We start from the raw sequence: 19,815 nt of genomic DNA, 5'->3' as shown, positions 1-19,815 counted from the left end.
TCACATTCCCTCTCCCCCCCCCCATCTTTCTATTCACTTCTATTTCTTATTCTCACATTCTCTCTCCCCCCCCCCCCCTCTCTATACTTTTCTATTTTCCATTTTCACATTCCTTCTCTCTCCACCACCCTCTCTTCTATTTCTCATTCTCACATTCCCTCTCTCTCTCTTCTCCCATCTTTTTTTACTCCTGTTCCTTATTCTCACATTCTCTCTCCCCACCACTCCCTTCTATTTCTCATTCACCCCCCCCCCCCGCCTCTCTTCTATTTCTACTTCTCACATTCCCTCTCTATCTTCCCCTATATCTCTCTTCTATTTCTCATTCTCACATTCCTTCTCTATCTACCCTCCCCCATATCTCTCTTCTATTTCTCATTCTCACATCCCCTCTCTCTCCCCTTCTCTCTTTACTCTTCCATTTGTCATTCTCCCACTCCCTCTCTCCCTATCCTTTTCTTCTCTAGTCCATTTCTCATTCTCACATTCTCTCTCACCCTCTCTTCTCTCTTCCAATCCTCATTCTCACATTCCCCTCCCATGTCTCTCTTCTATTTCTCATTCTCACGTCCCTTCTCTCTCCCCCTTCTCTCTTTACTCTTCCATTTGTCATTCTCCCAATCCCTCTCTCCCTATCCTTATCTTCTCTATTCCATTACTCATTCTCACATTCTCTCACTCTCCCTCACCCTCTCTTCCATTCCTCATTCTCACATTCCCCCTCCCATGTCTCTCTTCTATTTCTCATTCCCACCCCCCCCCCCCCATGTCTCTCCTCTTTTCCTAATTCTCACCCACCCCTCATATCTCTCTTCTATTTCTCATCTATTTCTCATTCTCACCCCCCCCCCTTGTCTCTCTTCTGTTCCTGATTCTCACATTCTCTCCCTCCCCCCAACCCCATATCTCTCCCCTCTCTTCCCTATTCCTCATTCTCACCCCCCATATCTCTCTACTATTTCTCATCTATTTCTCATTCTTACTTTTCCTCTCCCCGCCCCTCCTCCCATATCTCTCTTCTATTTCTCATTCTCACATTCCATCTCCCCCCCCCCCCCCATATCTCTCTTCTATTTCTCATACTCACATTCCATCTCCCCCCCCCCCCATATCTCTCTTCTATTTATCATTCTCACATTCCATCTCCCCCCCCCATATCTCTCTTCTATTTCTCATTCTCACATTCCATCTCCCCCCCCCCCCCATATCTCTCTTCTATTTCTCATTCTCACATTCCATCTCCCCCCCCCATATCTCTCTTCTATTTATCATTCTCACATTCCCTCCCCCCCATTTCTCTCTTCTATTTCTTAATCTCACGTCCCCTCTCTCTCCCCCATTTGTCTTTACTGTTCTATTCCTCATTCTCACATTCCCTTTCTCCCTATCCCTCTGTTCTCATTTCTTTTTCTCATGCTCACACTCCCTCTCGCTCTGCCATCTCTGTCCTATTTCTCACTCTTACTTTTCCTCTCGCTTCTATTTCATATTTCTCATTCTTCCATTCCCTATCTCTCTCTCCGTCTCTCTCTCTTACCTGGCAGATTTGCAGATGGTTATGTCGTCCATTGAGATTTAACAAACATCATGTTATTGTTTCATTTTTGAGGTTCTGGCATTCCGGAGCTGAAAGTCATTCTCCGAGGAGTCGTCCTGAAGGAGTATTTGACGCTCAAGGCGTTTGTAGCCAAAGTGATTGGACTGACAGCCTCTTTAGGGAGTGGGATGCCTCTGGGCAAAGAGGTGAGAACAGCAGCGTGTGTGATACGTGCCAAACTGAGTTCTATAATTCTAAAAATACACAAAAAAACATTGTCTACTGGGATGTCACAAATTTTACAATAACTAAAAGAAAAAGGTTACCTTAAAGTGGATTTTCCCTCTACCCCCTCCCCAATTTTTTCTATACCTCCTCCGCTTACCTTGTTGCCAGTCCTGCACAGTTAAGGTACTCATCTGCCCAGCGGATCCAGCATTGTCCTGCTGAGATCAGCTTCTCTTCTGCCCCCTTTTGTCCCATGCTGCCATCTTCTTCAATTACATCATTGGGAAGCTGCCGGGTCTTCCGGACTCAGCCACTAGGTTCTGCCCCCCTCCTTTCTCAATGAAAGACTAAGCCTTCTGGGATATGTGTATAGATATCTCAGGAGGCAGAGCAGGAAGAGTGCACATCATTCACCTAGGCCAGTGATCTCCAAATGCGGCCCTTTGCTTGCTTTTATTTTGCCCTTGGGGCACTGTTTATCCACTGATGCCAACCATGGGGCATAATTCCTCCCACTGACACCAATAAAGGGACACAGTTCCTCCCGATGACACAAATGATAGGGCACTAGTCCTCCCAATGGCACCAACGATGCTGCGCAATTCCTTCCCATGACACCAATGATGGGGCACAATTACTCTCACTGAAACCAACAATGAGGCGTTACTTTTTTCCGCTGACATCGGGACCTTTTCTACTCCCAATGGCCACAGTCTGGCCCCACTAAAGTCTGAGGGACAGTAAACTGACCCTTTGTTTAGAAATAGTTTGGAGACTCCTGACCAAAGCCTGATTTTTGCAGCGGAGTGGAGGAGGGATGGGAGGTAAGTTGAAATGGAGGGTGAAGATCCGCTTTAATTAGTGCCTTTGCATCCAATCTTTAGCCTTATCGTGATACCTTCCTATAATTTCCAAATTCAGTTTCGTGAACGATTTTGGTAATTTGGAAAAGTCTTCCAACACTTGCTCTACCTGTCAGTTCTGGCCTCATCTCCCATAATGCATCCAGCAACTGCCTCTTGGGCACATGTTCAGTGACAGTTAGAGCCTGGCTGTGCATTACTAAAAAAAAGAAATGAGGGAAGGGACAGGTCACATAATTTACCCCCCTCCCCCCATTTAAAATTAAAATTTGTTGGGAAAATCCTGTATTTTAGCTGGCAATTAATGTTTTTCTTATAGAAAGTTTGTAGCAAGTCTGTTAATTTCTATCTAAAAAAAAGAAGATGGCTCCCCCTACGCGGGTTGGTTCACTGGAACTTGTAACACTCTCTATATCTTTAAATCTAATAAAAACTGATTTCTAAGAAAAAAAAAATGAGAGAGCAAAATAAAGTTCAAATGTGTTGTAAGATCTAAAATGAATCTATATCAAATACATCCATAAAAGACAGATAACTGGGGTATTGTCCGTGTTACGGCTGCCATGACACCCCCTTGAGGACAGCACATTTTACTTCACTCTTTACTCCCCGATGTAATGACTCAGACCACACAACTCAACATTGGGTTTTTAAATGGCCATAGCAGCCTTTTTATTAAACAACCATAATTTTAACCATGAAATCTCTTAATTACATAAACTTACATCAAAAATACATTCTTCAAAAAACATATCATAACTAACAGCCTATAAAGGAAATATACGGAGGTATATACCCCGCGCCTAATGTGTCCAATTAATTTAAATTAAATTATATGATTAAATGTGTATATATATATATATATATATATATATGTGTACATTTTTAGCATCTGCTATAGAATAATTGAATAGGATGTAAAGAAAGTAGTCTACTAGTGAGGCTACCTATAGCGCTTGCTCATAGAATTAAACCTTGATAATAGATAAATAAATATATAAATAAATGTGGCTGGTGGTCAATAAATAAATAAATGCTCCGTAATTGATATATACCATAAATAATTACCTTAATAATAAAATTAATAATACTAAGCAATGAATTCAAATAAATAGTGATTTACATAAAAGTGTTTATGATTCATATAATAAAGTCCATATCATGTGACTGTAGTGAAAAAGTTCAAATAAATTGGTGAGTCTCTTGTGCAAAATGACGCTTATCCACAAAAAGTGCTCAACGTGGAAATTTTCCATTCACTTTGTGATAACAGTGCAGCTCTGGTTCCTTTTCCACCGTGATAATGGTACATAACTAACAGCCTGATGTACTATTTGCACTCTCCTAAGTCTTAGGATTTTGAAGGCACACCTTGAATGACCAACCGGCTGTATCTGGCACCCACTTGCATCTCTACGGCCCCCAGCCGCCACTACACAGGCTCGGGGACAATTGAACAACAACACCCCAACCGATACAGCCAAATAATCAATCACCTGTCACTTCTGACACTTAATAGGGCAGGTACACCCATACCGAAAATGGGCCCAACCCATCGTTCTCCAAAGACCGTAACCATCCCCTGCCTTCAAAACCCATCAACCTCTGCATGCTGCTATGAAAAAACTGTTCCACCCTGTGAAAAAATGATACACCCCATAAGCATGAACCCAAGAAACACAACTAAGGGCGGGAGTGAGAATCTTTTCCCTGTGCTGTCCCGTTGCAACTGATGCCCTGAGCACCCCCTTCCATCAGGAGACCACCCGGGTCACACCCTGCCCCACCTTGTCCTCCACGAATAAGGTAGGACTTATATTTATATTTCTTACTTACTCCCACCAATTAAACCCCCTGTACTGCTGAGCCTAGACTGACAAACCCAGTCATGTAGGCCCTCCGTTTAGGCTTCGCCTCCATCTACAGGAACGATCTGAGTGTAAGCCAAAGCAGGAGCTGTTTGCATCAATCTAAATTCCAATGGACCAGAGCTATAAAGAAAAATAAAAAAATTCTTCCATCGAAAAGTTCACTTTTTGAAAAATAAAAATATGATCTGTTTGTTCCTAACTATCTTCTGTGTCTTTGCCGAACATCTACCTGAATTTTGAGAAATAAAGAATAAAAAATAAGTCCAGTTCCATTAGGTGCCCTCATTGTTACTAGGATAAGCTGATGATTAAAAAAAACAAATTGTAACCTTAAAGTGATTGTAAACGTTAATTTTTAAAATAAAATAATAAACATGTTATACCTACCTGCTCTGTGGAATGCTTTTGCACAGAGCATCACCGATTGTCTCCTTCTGGGGTTCACTAAAATAAAAAAGAGGGGAAGAAAAGAAAGAAAGGGAAAGATTTGTTCACTTTCCCCCCATATCCGCTCAAAAAATAGGCCTTTAAATGATAACCCCCAATTGGTATATAAGACCAATACAACAATATTGATTAAAAGGTACAAACATATATTTTTAATGAACATACAAAAGTATATACATGACCTAATCCAAAGCAGGGTCACAAAGGTAAAAAGATCCCCGTAGCATTGATACAAATACTGAAAATCAAAAGAAGAGATAATTTAGCAGGTAAAATAAGCCAACATGTTTCGCGGTAGGGCTATTCCGCTTCCTCAGGCCTTTACTGCCGCATATGTTTCATCTATGTCTTTAATGTATACATACAAAGAAAAGGAGAAATATAAACAATACACAGAAAAAATACACATATATGTGAACAAACATGGCGAAAATACAATGTGCCTATAAATCCAAAAAAATAAATAAAAAAAAGCCAACTAGAATAAGCTGGATAAGAGATAGGCAAATACCTACTATAAGCATAGGGGAAAAAAGGAGAACAAACATCGTTGGATGTGTCCCAGCTGAGGGGAGACCATAAAAAGTGTGCATCCAATGTCTCAGGTTCCCAAAAGGTGCTGCCTGGCTGGGAGAGTATAAAACAAACTCCCAACTGCAAGGCAGAAGGTCTGTTAGCTCGAGCTGTTGGTATACAAGAAATAAACAAAAAATATAGAGTAACCACTTCTGCGGTTCCTTGCTGGCTCTTCTGGCTCCTCCCCCTTGCCGAGTGCCCCCATAGCAAGCCTCGTGTTGGCTTGATCCCGAGCCGCACTTTGTGCGTCCATTGACCCGGGGCGGTGCGGCCCTGTCCCCCCACTCCCTCCTTGCAGGCTGTGAATAACAGCTGCTTTCTTGTCCAGTGAGGAGAAAGGGAGAGAGACACTGCTCAGCATTGGATCGTGATCAGGTTCAGGTAAGCATTTAGGGGGTCTGGGGGGGGGGGGGCGGTTCCTGTTTAGAGAAGGTTTTTTAACCTTAACCCTTCATTTATGGATAGCATAAAGGAGGTTTATCACCCCTGTCCAAATTATTTTTCGCCATTTATCCCATTGCAGAGATTTCCCTTCATTTTCTTAATTTCTTGTCCCATTGCCAAACAGGAAGTGAGAGGAAATCCCTGCAAATTACGAGAATTCTTTGGGGACCCCCAGGTCACCAGAACACTAGTGTTCCCATTGGAAGATTTCCCCTCTGTTACTTTTCTGGGGATAACCCAAAATTTTAAATTTTCTTTTAATTTTACTTTCAATCATAGGTGTGTGCAGCCTCTGTGTGTGTATGAATATGGCAGTAGGGCAGTGGATGGGGTCAGTAGGGCCGAGAACGGTGTCAGTAGAGCAGTGGGCGATGTCAGTAGGACAAGTGGATGGTGTCAGTAGAGCAGTGGATGATGTCAGTAGGACAAGTGGATGGTGTCAGTAGAGCAGTGGGCGATGTCAGTAGGACAAGTGGATGGTGTCAGTAGAGCAGTGGATGATGTCAGTAGGACAAGTGGATGGTGTCAGTAGGGCAGTGGATGGTGACAGTAGGGCCGAGAACGGTGTCAGTAGAGCAGTGGACGATGTCAGTAGGACCAGTGGATGGTGTCAGTAGGGCAGTGGACGATGTCAGTAGGACAGTGGACGATGTCAGTAGGACAGTGGATGGTGTCAGTAGAGCAGTGGACGATGTCAGTAGGACAAGTGGATGGTGTCAGTAGGGCAGTGGATGGTGACAGTAGGGCCAAGAACGGTGTCAGTAGAGCAGTGGATGGTGACAGTAGGGCTGAGGATGGTGTCAGTAGAACAGTGGATGGTGACAGTAGGGCCAAGAACGGTGTCAGTAGAGCAGTGGATGGTGACAGTAGGGCCAAGAACGGTGTCAGTAGAGCAGTGGATGGTGACAGTAGGGCTGAGGATGGTGTCAGTAGAGCAGTGGACGATGTCAGTAGGACAAGTGGATGGTGTCAGTAGGGCAGAGATTGATAAAAAGTAGTTTATTTACATTATTTTTTCTTATTATCGTTCATAATATACGTAATATATGTAATATTTTTTATTTTTACAAAAATGTTTTATTTTATTTTTTTTTTACAATTTTTTAGGTGCCCAGTGGGGGTCTTCTGTAAAATATCAGGGGTCTAAACAGACCCCTGATGTCGCACTTTTGAGACAGAGAAAGGACTGAGATTCCTCACTCCCTTTCTCTTCAGCCAAGCAGCAGTGGGAATCTGCACAGCACAGGTTAATTAGGGTGCGCCCAGGCACACCTGGCACACCCTGCGAGCATGCCCATGCTTTCAATGATTATGGTGAACAGGACAAAATAGAAAGGTTGAATTTTCCTAACAGGGGCACAGACAGCAATAAAAAAACTGCCAGGGGTTTCTAATCCCTCTCCACTCTATCCAAAACTAAAACAAACAGTTTTACATTTTGTTATACTTCAGTTAAAAAAAAAAAAAAACTTCTACCTTTACAACCACTTTAATCCAGGCTTTCCAGTGCTCTCTGTCCAGATTGATTGTTGATGAACCGTTTGTTCAAACCCTGAAGAAGGGAAGGTCTTTTACCCGAAACGTGTTATCTGCTTTTTGATGTTCTTAATCAAACACTTTATAAATGAATCAATAAGTGAAACGGATGTTTGTACTAGGTGCTCTTAACCACGCGCCCAATAAAAAAAACAACTAATTTCTATACATATATATTTATATTACATGCATTAACTCTAATTTATATGCAGTACATATATACTTATATTATGTGCATTGACTGCATTCGGTTATCAGAATACATTATTTGTCACCACAGTGGCCCTTTAAATGACAGTGATTGCCAAACTAATTGACGGTAATATAATATCAGGCTTTATGAGAAATCAGCACAAAAAGCAACTGCATGCACCAAACACAAAAACACAGCAGGGCCCTTGATTTACATTTCACGGTAATTACAGCTAAAAATAATGCGCTGCTGAAAAGATTAGTCACTTGATAAGCTGTCGTGTTTTTAATAGCTGTACCGAGGAGTCCGGGGAGGAATTCCCCATCAGTGAAATTGTATTCTGTAAACTTGTAACGCCTGCTAGCTGTGGTTTTCTTACCACGAGGGAGTCGTGTACTACCATGTGGTCTACAGAGCGCCACACACACTGCAATTTGGCATCCTTTTTTTATATTTTGGGGGGGAATTTAGATTCAGTTTAGAACATTATGCTTTGCTGGTGACACACAAATACTAAAGTGTATTTAAAGCCAAAGTTTAAAAAAAAAAAAATTTGGCATAGTATGGCAGGATTAGATACTTAGTCGTGTAAATACAGCATGATTCATGTTCCATATTAAGTAGGCTAATACATTGGGGATCAAATTCTAGATGATTAATACCATCATCGTTTATACATTTATTTTATACATTATATATTACTGTATATTACACACATCACACTTTTGCTGTTCAAATTGTTATTATTATTAGTATTTCAACACCATGGTTGAAATTCCTAATAGCACGATTTTATATTTATTTTATTTATATAATTATGTTATTATTTATTGATATTATATTTAAAATATTATTAATATTAATGTATTATCATGTCTTTACAACTATTATCTTTGAAAGTCAGGGGGTTGAACCATCCTGTTAACCGCCTTAGCGGTATCCCCGAGCGTGACTCGGGGTAGGAATATTCTGCTATTAGCGGTATCCCCGAGTCACGCTCGGGGTCAATGGGCAGAGCGTGCAGACAGCGCAGCGGAGCTTCTCTTACCTTATCCTGGCGATCCAGCGATGAGCTCTCATTGCTGTGACCGCCAGTGAGATCTCCGCCGCTCGTCTGTCGGTAGGAGGACTTCCTAGTTCCGTTCCCTGCAGCAGCAATGCTGCATGGGAGCGGAACTAGGGAGGGAAATTCAAAAAAAAAAAAAAAAAACGTTGCACAAAACACATAACACATTTTATATTATATATATGCATATATATATATATATATATATATATATATATATGCATATATATATATATATATATATATTTATATATATATATATATATATATATATGCATATATATATATATATATATATATATACATATATACATATATATGCATATATATATATATATATATATATATATATATATATATATATATATATATACCTATATACACACACACACATATATATATATATATATATATATATATATATATATATATATATATATATAATTATATTATTGATTCGATTATAATTCATGCGTTTTATATATATATATATATATATATATATATATATACACACATATATATATATATATATATATATATATATATATATATATATATATATACACACACACATATATATATATATATATATATATATATATATATATATATATAATATATAATGCATGAATTATAATCTAATCAATAATATAATTTTATTATATATATTATATATTAAATAATAAAATAATATTATTGATTCGATTATAATTCACTTGTTTGTGTTTCAAATTTATCACATCTGGGATGTCTACTAGAGACTTGTTTTGGTCAGGTTTAAGTCAGTAATTACTAAGAATTGTAGGCCTATAATACATAACGCCAAATTTCCATGAAAAGAATTGTACCGCTTTTGGAACAGAATTCCTGACAGAATCATACCGCCAGGGAGGTTAAGAGGTACTCCATGTGGAAGGAAGCATGCTCCCATAGGGCAGATATTCTCGCCATTCAAGAGACACATTTCCAACTTGACCACAGCCCGAGATGCTCCCACAAGGATTACCCGCACATTTTTCAATCCTCAGCAGGGGAAAAAAAAAGAGGAGTCTTGGTGGCAATTAGAGATTCAGTGTCCTTCACCTCCAATAGGGTGGTGTTGGATACAGAAGGTCGTTACATTATACTTAACTGCATTATTGACAATTGTTTATACACCATAGTAAATGTGTATGCCCCCAACACGCACCAATTGAGGTTTTTCCGTAAATTGTGGGTAAAAATGAATAAACTTAAATCCGGGAGATTAATTGTTTGCGGAGATTTTAACTTGGTGGCAAATCACGTTATGGATGCTTCCTCTAAAGGAAGATCCTCGGTTCCTTCTTTAGCTACATTCATCCACTCTGAGGGGCTCCATGATGTGTGGCGTTATCAGCACGCGGAGGAGAGGGATTATTCCTACTTCTCCGTGAGCCATAACTCCTACAGTAGAATTGACATGTTTTTAGTTGACATACAAACACTACCGTATGTCACTCATACATCCATTTCCCCCATAACATGGTCAGACCATGCCGCAATCCACATGTCATTGTCCCACCACCCTGTCTCCCCTACTATATTTCTGTGGCGATGTAACAATTCCATTTTATCAGATCCCGAGTCTCTTAAATTTCTGAAATCCCAGCTGGAAGAATTTTTTTCTATCAATAACACTCCAGATATTGACCCGGCCATGCTGTGGATTACACATAAGGCCTTTGCGAGGGGACTCCTTATTCAGCTAGGGGCTAAGCTGAAGAGGAGGTTCAATCGCAAAATGGAAGATCTTATTCGTGATATCCAAGTTTTGGATACTGCGAATAAAAAGACTCCTTCCCTATTCAATGCTTCTAGATTAGGTTCCCTCCGTGTTGACCTTAGAAGACTCTTGTTGGAACGTCATGAAAACATGCTAGCACATCTCCATATGCAGTATTACTCTGCAAATAATAAAGCAGGTAAATTTTTGTAATCCAGGATTAAGACGAAGAGGGTTAAAACTAGGATTGAAGGCATTGTACATCCACATACGGGTAACAAACACTTACATCCACAAGAAATAGCGGATGCGTTCGCTGATTACTACAGCACTTTATACAGTCTTAAGTTAGACAAAGATACCCCTCAACCGACGGACGCATCCATTCGCGATTTCCTCCACAACCTTAATTTTCCGACCTTGACGACAGACACACTAACACAACTAAACAGACCATTCACTATTAAAGAACTGACTGACACACTTGCAACTATGCCCTTAAATAAGTCTCCAGGCCCTGATGGATTCACAAATGAATATCTTAGGTCCATGCAAGATCAACTAGCACCCCACCTGTTGAAACTCTTCTCAAACACGGTTAAGTTGGGTATATTACCCACTGAAATGTTACAGGCTAATATCATTATAATCCCCAAAGTGGGTAAATCTCCTACTGATCCCGCCAACTATAGGCCGATATCCCTTCTGAACAATGATATTAAGTTATATAATAAACTTATAGCTAATAGGATTGCATTAATTTTGCCTACCCTGATAAAGGAGGACCAGATGGGGTTCGTTAAGGGGAGACAGGCCCCGGACGCTACAAGGCGAGTCATCAACCTGCTCCATCAGGCTGAGCGCACCAAAACGCCTTCTCTGCTCTTATCTATAGATGCAGAGAAGGCGTTTGATCGCGTTCATTGGGGGTATATGAGTGTAGTATTGGAAAAGTTTGGTTTCAATGGACCGATTTTTTCGGCTATTATGAGTTTATACACCTCCCCAACCGCTAGAGTGATGTCCGCGGGCACCCTATCTAAAACTTTTCCAATACTAAATGGCACGCGCCAGGGCTGCCCACTCTCCCCCCTGATATTTAATTTATTGATCGAACCTTTGGCGGAAACGTTTAGACAAAATTCTAGGGTTTCCGGCTTTAAATTTCAGCACTTACAACATACCATCACGCTTTTTGCTGATGACATAATTTTGAGCTTGACGAACCCCATCGTGTCCCTACCTGCCGTCCACGATATTTTGCAAACATTTAGCACTATCTCCTACTATAAGGTTAATTTTGATAAATCAGTCATCCTAAACATGGGTATACAGGGTCACGCACTTAGTCATCTTAAGCAAAAACTACCCTACACATGGACCCCCCAAGTTTTGCAATACCTGGGTATAGCTTTGACGTTTCCGACCTCAGGGCTACTGACATCTAATTTGCGATCACTGATAACTTTTATTTCTAATGACACTAATAAATTAAAGAAGACGGAATTATCTTGGGCTGGAAGAATAGCTGCATTTAAAATGACGTGCCTCCCTAAGATATTGTATATCTTTCGTGCTCTTCCGATCCATATTCCTAAACACTATATTAATTCGCTTAACAAACTCCTGCGCACCTTCATTTGGCAGGGGAAACGAGCAAGATGCGCATATTTACATATGATACAACATAAATCAGTTGGTGGGTTGGGACTACCAAGCCTTGAGGACTATTACCATGCATCCCGTCTGGCTCCTTTACAGTATTGGTTTACCCATAGAACCCATAAAATATCTCTCCCGTGGCTTCCGATAGAAGCCGTATTATCCAATTCACAGGATTTATATACGTTACTTTTGGCAGACATGTGGAAACCTATAACAATTCAGACCCTCCCGCTAACAATAAGAGCTTCCTTACAGTCTTGGCGTTACCTAACTGCCCAATTACAGTTACAACCACAGCAAAATAACATATCAGTTCCCATACCCTTATCGACAATGAGCATCTTGCTTCCTTGTGTTCATATTAATAAATTGGTGGCGGCAGGTATTGACACAGTCACGCAATGGTATCAAGACAACACTATTAAATCTTTTGCAGACCTTCAATGAGAATATTCACTCACCCCCCAGGCTGTTTTTGCTTACATTAGTATAGTGAGCTTATATCTAAACACCCACTTCCTAAACTTGATATCCCTCAATCACTTTGGAAATATCTCACAGATCCAAATTCCAAGATTAAAGGGATATCGGTGTTTTATAATCAATTACAGCAGAAACTTACCTTTTTTAAATCATCCTACATGATGAAATGGGAAAGAGACCTCGGTTTGTCCTTCTCCAACGAGCAATGGAGATGGGCGATACGCATGTCTTATAAAGCAACACAATGTGTTACACACTAGGAACAATTTCAGAAAATAGTTACTAGATGGTACCTGACCCCCTATCGCCTGTTCTCAATATACCCTAAATATGATTCATTATGTTGGCGTAAGTGTGACCAAATTGGCACACTTTTTCATATATTTTGGTCCTGTAAAGGCCTTATTAGTTTCTGGAGGAAAATCTTTGAAATACTTTCTGAGGTTTCGGGTATACTGATCAAACCCGAACCCGCATTAGCGTTATTATTTTTGGGTATTGAAAACATACCATTTGACATTAGAACGGTGTTTATACATATATTGATAGCAGCCAAAACGGTTATCGCTAGATGTTGGAAACAACCTACAGCCCCTTCCCATATAGAGGTAATAAGTTTAGTTAACCAACACTTCTCCTTGGAAAAGGCATATGCCTATTCTGTGTTTCGAAGTAATACATTTCATACAGCTTGGCTTCTCTGGCAACAAAGCCCCTACTTTCATAGTGTTTAATGAGACACTAACGCCAGCTTATGGCGTGACTCAAAGCATGATGATATTTTCCTAGGTATTTCCTAGGTATTCTCCTGGGTCTTGAACGTATACAGTATTGGATTTTTACGTTTCCTGTTCTTGCTATATATAATGTCATGATGCATTGCAATCTATTAACATATTTATATTTATATTTTTTCATTATTTTACTTTACTATGCTTTTCATATGTTTGTCTTCCTTTTGTGAAAAAATCAAATAAAAATTAATTGAAGTAAAATATTATTAATAATAATAATATTAACAATACTTTATTATTATTATTAGTGATCAACCAATATCGTTTTTTTTTATTGCCGATACCCATATTTTGGTCATCGCATATTGGTATCAGCTGATATTGGTCAATATTTTCGGACATTAAAAAAAATAATTTTTTTTTTCGTTTTATTTTTTTACAGGTCCTCCTGTGGAGGGATCTGGGGGTTTAAAAGACCCCAAACCCCTCCTCTGCACTTAAAAGCATTCAGAACGCCAAGTTTGGCTGCTTTGAATGCTGTAGTTTTTTGGAATTTGGCGCTGAGTACCCGGAAGTGATGTCATGACATCACTTCCGGGTTTTTTACATGGAGACCCGATCAGAGCCGAATGCAGCTTTGATCGGCCTTCGGCGGCCGTGCAGGCTGGTTGCCCGTGTCTCCAGGTGGGACGGGAGACCCGGGAGAGCCGCGGAAGGTGGCGGGATGTCCCCTCCCGCTCCTTGTAATGACAGCCGAGCGGCTTCTCAGTCGCATCGGTTGTCATTACAAGTCAGCAGACCGTCGGCTATGGACGCTGGTACCGGGGTGATGCCTCTAGCTGCAGGCATCACTCCAGTACAAGCACTTTCCCGAAATATTGGCAATATCGGTAACCTCGGGGGCTGATTCCGATATATCGGGGAAAGTGCATATTGGCCCTTGATATATCGGTGTTGCCGATAATCGGTCGATCCCTAATTATTATTATTATTATTATGTGAGAATTGCTAATACCACAATTTTATATTTATTTTATTTATTTATTTTATTATTTATTGATATTATATTTATAATAATAATAATATTAATATTATTATTATTATTATTATGGGTGTGAGAATTGTTATTATATTATCAACCCCCCAGTATCCATCTCCATTTATTCCCTATTTTATATATCCCTATATTTTTTTTTTTACTTGAATGTATTCTTTGCATTAGGGTAAAAAACAATCTGTGCCACAGGATCCCCCCCCCCCCCAGTCCCCTCGTATACTTACCTGAGCCTAAACTTGATCCAGCGTTGTGCTCCCTCCACTCTCTCCCTCCTCACTGGACATGGAGGCAGCAGCAAGAGCCATTGGATGCTGCAGCTGTCAATCACAGCCTGTGTGGAGGGGGACAGAGCCGAGCCACGCTGCGTGTATCTATGGACACACGCAGCGTGGCTCGGGATTGAGCCTGCACAAGTGCCCCATAGCAAGTGGCTTACTATGGGGGAATTTGGCAGGGAGGAGGAGCCAGGAGCACCTGTGGGTGTCCCCAGAAGTGGAGGTTCGGAGCTGCTCTGTGCAAAACTATTACACAGAGCAGGTAAGTATGACATGTTTGGTATTTAAGTAAATATAAGTTTTCAATCAATTTAATTCTTCAGTAAGACACAGAAGGTAAATTCATTACATTTTTACTACAGATAATTGCAGTACAGAGGATATTTCTGCAGTCTTTTGAAGTGTAGGAAGATAATAGCTTTTCTAAGCCCTGTCTCTGTGAAGTACTAACACTGACATAGAAAACATAGTAGGGGGAGTCTAGCTAGGACTGAAGTAACTAGTACTAAGCAGGAGGGGAGGACAGAGTGGGAAATCCAAATCACACAGTAAACAAGTTTAAGTGGGCCAAAACCTAGATATCCGCATACCACTGAACAAAAATAACCTGATACAACACATAACAATACATGTAAGTGGGACAGAAAAATATTTAACATTAATTATTTTATCTTTCATGTTACATTCCTGCCCCCCCCTCGAAACGCGTTGGATTTTAGAAATAACTTTACATTTTTGGAACAAACATATCTGATCTTGTACATTACAGTGTGGTGCTTGAATTATTGTAGACTAAATCTGTAGAATTTTGTTCGAAAATTTTAATTTTCCCGAATGTGGGTTCAATTTTAGTTACATAGTTACATAGTTACATAGTTAGTGAGGCTGAAAAAAGACACAAGTCCATCCAGTTCAACCTATGTGTGTGTGTTTGCTTTTAACCGTACATTGTATACCCCTGTATGTTGTGGTCTTTAAGGTGTCCATCCAATAGTTTTTTGAAACTATCAATGCTCCCCGCTGATACGACTGCTTGCGGAAGAGAATTCCACATCCTTACCGCTCTTACAGTGAAGAACCCTTTACGCACTTTAAGGTTAAACCGCCTTTCCTCTAGTTTTAGTGAGTGGCCACGTGTCTTATTGTATTCCCTTACTCTAAATAGTTTGTTCCTTATGCTCGGGTCGCCAGTACAGTATTTGTACATTGATATCATATCCCCCCTCAAGCGTCTCTTCTCCAGAGAGAATAGGTTCAGTGCTTGTAGTCTTTCCTCATAGCCGATGTCCTCCATTCCCCTAATTATTTTTGTTGCCCTTCTCTGGACTTTCTCCAGTTCCAGCACATCCTTCCTGAGGACCGGTGCCCAGAACTGGACAGCATACTCCAGATGTGGCCGGACCAGAGTCTTGTAGAGTGGAAGAATAATCTCTTTATTTCTGGAGTGAATCCCCTTTTTTATACATCCCAGTATTCTGTTGGCTTTGCTTGCAGCGGCTTGGCATTGCATGCCACTTCCAAGCCTGTTGTCTACCAGTACCCCCAGGTCCCTTTCCATCCTAGACTCACCCAGAGGTTCCCCCCCTAGTGAGTAGCTTGCTTTCTGGTTTCTGGCCCCCAAGTGCATTACTTTACATTTTTCTACATTAAACCTCATCTGCCATGTAGTTGCCCACCCCGTTATTTTGTTCAGGTCTGCTTGCAAGATTTCCACATCCTGCATAGAAGATATTGGCATGCCTAATTTAGTATCATCTGCAAATACTGAGATTGTACTAGATATCCCCTCCTCTAGATCATTTATGAATAAATTAAACAGGATTGGTCCCAGGACAGAACCCTGGGGGACCCCACTTTCCACACCCGCCCAATCCGAGTACTCCCCATTAATCACCACCCTCTGTACTCTCCCCTGGAGCCAGTTCTCTATCCAGGTACTCACCTTATGGTCCATACCTATCTTCCTTAGTTTGTACAGTAAGCGTTTGTGGGGAACGGTGTCAAAGGCCTTTGCAAAGTCCAGATACACCACATCCACAGGCTTACCTTTATCTAAGTGGCAGCTCACTTCATCGTAGAAGGTTAATAGATTGGTTTGGCATGAACGATTTTTCATGAATCCATGCTGATTACTACTTATAATACCGTTTTCATTACTAAAGTCTTGTATGTGGTCCCTTATCATCCCCTCCAAAATTTTGCAGACTACAGATGTTAGGCTGACCGGCCTATAGTTACCCGGGATATATCTCGGCCCCTTCTTAAATATTGGTACCACGTTGGCTTTTTTCCAATCAGCTGGCACCATACCTGTCTGTAAACTATCCTTAAAGATCAAGAATAATGGTCTGGCAATCACCTGACTGAGCTCATTTAGAACCCTTGGGTGCAAGCCATCCGGTCCCGGGGATTTATTTATGTTAAGTTTCTCTAGTTTAGCTCTAAGTCTATCCTCTGTTAGCCATGGCGGCACTTCCTGAGGTGTATTATTTAGTTCGGCCTTACAAGCGGGGTTCATGTAGCCCCCCGATTCCTTTGTGAAGACTGAAGAAAAGAAATTATTTAACACTTCCGCCTTTTCTCTGTCCTCAGTGGCCATTTTTCCTTTATCATCTTTTATGGGGCCAATGTGTTCTGGCCTCGCTTTCTTACTGTTTATATACTTAAAGAATTTCTTGGGGTTCTTTTTACTCTCCTCCGCTATATGTCTCTCGTGTTCTATTTTAGCCGCCCTGATTTCATCTTTACATTTCTTATTGCACTCTTTGTAATGCTTAAATGCTGCCAATGACCCCTCAGTCTTGTATTTTTTGAAGGCCTTTTCTTTAGCTCTAATATACATTTTTATGTTGGAGTTTAGCCACCCAGGGTTTAGTTTTGCTCTTTTAAATTTATTTCCCAGTGGAATGCACTGGCCCACCCCCTTGTTAAGTATGCTCTTGAAGCACTCCCATTTTTCCTCCGTGTTCTTTGTTCCCAGGGTTCTATCCCATTTGATATTTTCTAGCAGTGAGCGCAGTTTAGGGAAATTGGCTCTTTTGAAATTCAGTGTCCTTATATTACCCTTGTGTTTCCTATTACTGTAATTAATACTGAAACCAATTGACCTATGGTCACTGTTCCCTAAGTTGTCCCGTATTTCTATATCCGTGAGCAGGTCTGTATTGTTGGTAATCAGTAGGTCAAGTACCGCATTGTTTCTTGTCGGTGCATTCACCATCTGACCCATGAAATTGTCCTGCAAAACATTTAGGAACTGCCGAGCCTTGGCTGAATGCACGGTTCCTTCTGCCCAGTCTATATCTGGATAATTAAAGTCCCCCATTATAATGACATTTCCCATCCTTGCTGCCAATCCTATCTGTAACATGAGGTCTGCCTCACCCTCCTCCCTCTGGTTTGGGGGCCTATAGCATACGCCCAATATTACCTTCCCCACCGTGCCTTTCCTTTGAAGCTCTACCCATAGGGATTCTGCCTCGTCCATAGCTCCATTATTAATATCATCCCTCATATTTACCTGTATACTGTTCTTAATATACAAACATACCCCTCCCCCTTTTTTACCCTCTCTATCTCTGCGATAAAGGGAATACCCCTGAATGGTCGCCATCCAGTCATGAGAGCTGTCAAACCAAGTCTCAGTTATCCCCACAAAATCTAAGTCCTCCTCAAACATCAGCAGCTCCAGCTCTCCCATCTTGTTGGCCAGGCTTCTGGCATTGGTATATAAGCCTCGTAATTTTGATGTTTTTAGGCTGCTCTCTTGATTTTTCCCCGTACCCACCCTGGGTATAGGGGCTCCGAACACCCTACCGCTAATGCCCCCATTTCTGCCCTCTGAAACTTGCTTTCCACTGGCTAATTCTACATCTGTACCCTCCCCCCCATTCCCTAGTTTAAAAGCCCCTCTAACTTTTTGGCCATCCTCTCACCCAGTACAGCTGCACCCACCCCATTTAGGTGCAATCCGTCCCTACCAAAGAACCGGTGACCGACTGAGAAGTCGGCCCAGTTCTCCAGGAACCCGAAACCCTCCTTACTACACCAGCTCCTCAGCCACTCGTTAACTTCCCTAATCTCCCGCTGCCTCTCTGGTGTGGCTCGAGGTACAGGTAGTATTTCGGAAAATACTACCTTGGAGGTCCTAGTCCTCAACTTAGCGCCTAAGTCCCTGAAATCGTTTAGGACTCTCCGTCTTCCTCTGCCTATGTCATTGGTACCCACGTGTACCATGACAGCTGGGTCTTCCCCAGCCCCACCCAATAATCTGTTCACCCGATCCGATTTTCTAATGGTAAGGGGGATCAGACTGACTTTTTTGATCGTAGTGATGAGGAAATTCAAAGGAGCAGGATGGAAATCTTGTCTTAAAGAAACAAAATTAGTTTGAAAATTGAAATTCGTACATATTGTAATGAAATCTGTGCAATATGTCCGAGTTTTCTTTCAAATAGCAGATCTGGATGACATTTTAACCAACTGCCGTCCGACACACGCAGATTTACTGCGACAGGGCGGCTCGGCTGCGCATAATCACGATTTACTACGTGATTATGTGCCCGCGGTCTCGGCGGTGCGCGCGCGGCGCCGAAACCACGCTCCCGCTGGGATTAGACACAGCGGGAGTCAGACCGCGGGAGGAGCGGCGGCGATTACTGCCGGCCTCCCGCAATCGTCAGAGATACTGACAGAAGACCCACCTGCTTATGTAAAACAAAGCAGGTGGGTCTTCTGTCACACAGGCAGGGAGAGATCAGAAGTTTCAGCTAAGCTACAACCCCGATCTCTCTGTGCTTGTCACAGAATCCCCCCCACACACACATGTAAAATGTAAAACAAAGCAGGTGGGTCTTCTGTCACACAGGCAGGGAGAGATCAGAAGTTTCAGCTAAGCTACAACCCCGATCTCTCTGTGCTTGTCACAGAATCCCCCCCACACACACACGGTCAGTTAGCATTGTTAGGCATACATTAACCCCTTTGATCACCCCCAGTATTAACCCCTTCCCTGCCAGTGTCATTTATACAGTAGCAGTGTATAATATTTAGCACTGATTACTGTATTAATGTCACTGGTCCCCAAACAATGT

General features: G+C 41.3%; 1 protein-coding gene across 2 annotated transcripts in view; it reads left to right on the top strand.

Annotated features, from left to right (window-relative positions):
- Positions 1 to 19,815, top strand: part of CLCN1 (chloride voltage-gated channel 1) — a 302,592-nt gene that overhangs the window by 171,299 nt on the left and 111,478 nt on the right. For both annotated transcript variants that reach the window (XM_082267331.1, XM_082267330.1), the window contains exon 5: positions 1,610 to 1,743. In XM_082267331.1, coding sequence (XP_082123457.1) covers positions 1,610 to 1,743 — 134 coding nt within the window. The remainder of the gene's footprint in view (positions 1 to 1,609; positions 1,744 to 19,815) is intronic.

Source organism: Pelophylax lessonae (assembly GCF_965119305.1).
Source record: "Pelophylax lessonae genome assembly, chromosome: 9".
NCBI lineage: Eukaryota > Metazoa > Chordata > Amphibia > Anura > Ranidae > Pelophylax > Pelophylax lessonae.
Note: the sequence above shows the minus strand (reverse complement) of the source record. Positions and strands in the feature narration are given on the sequence as shown.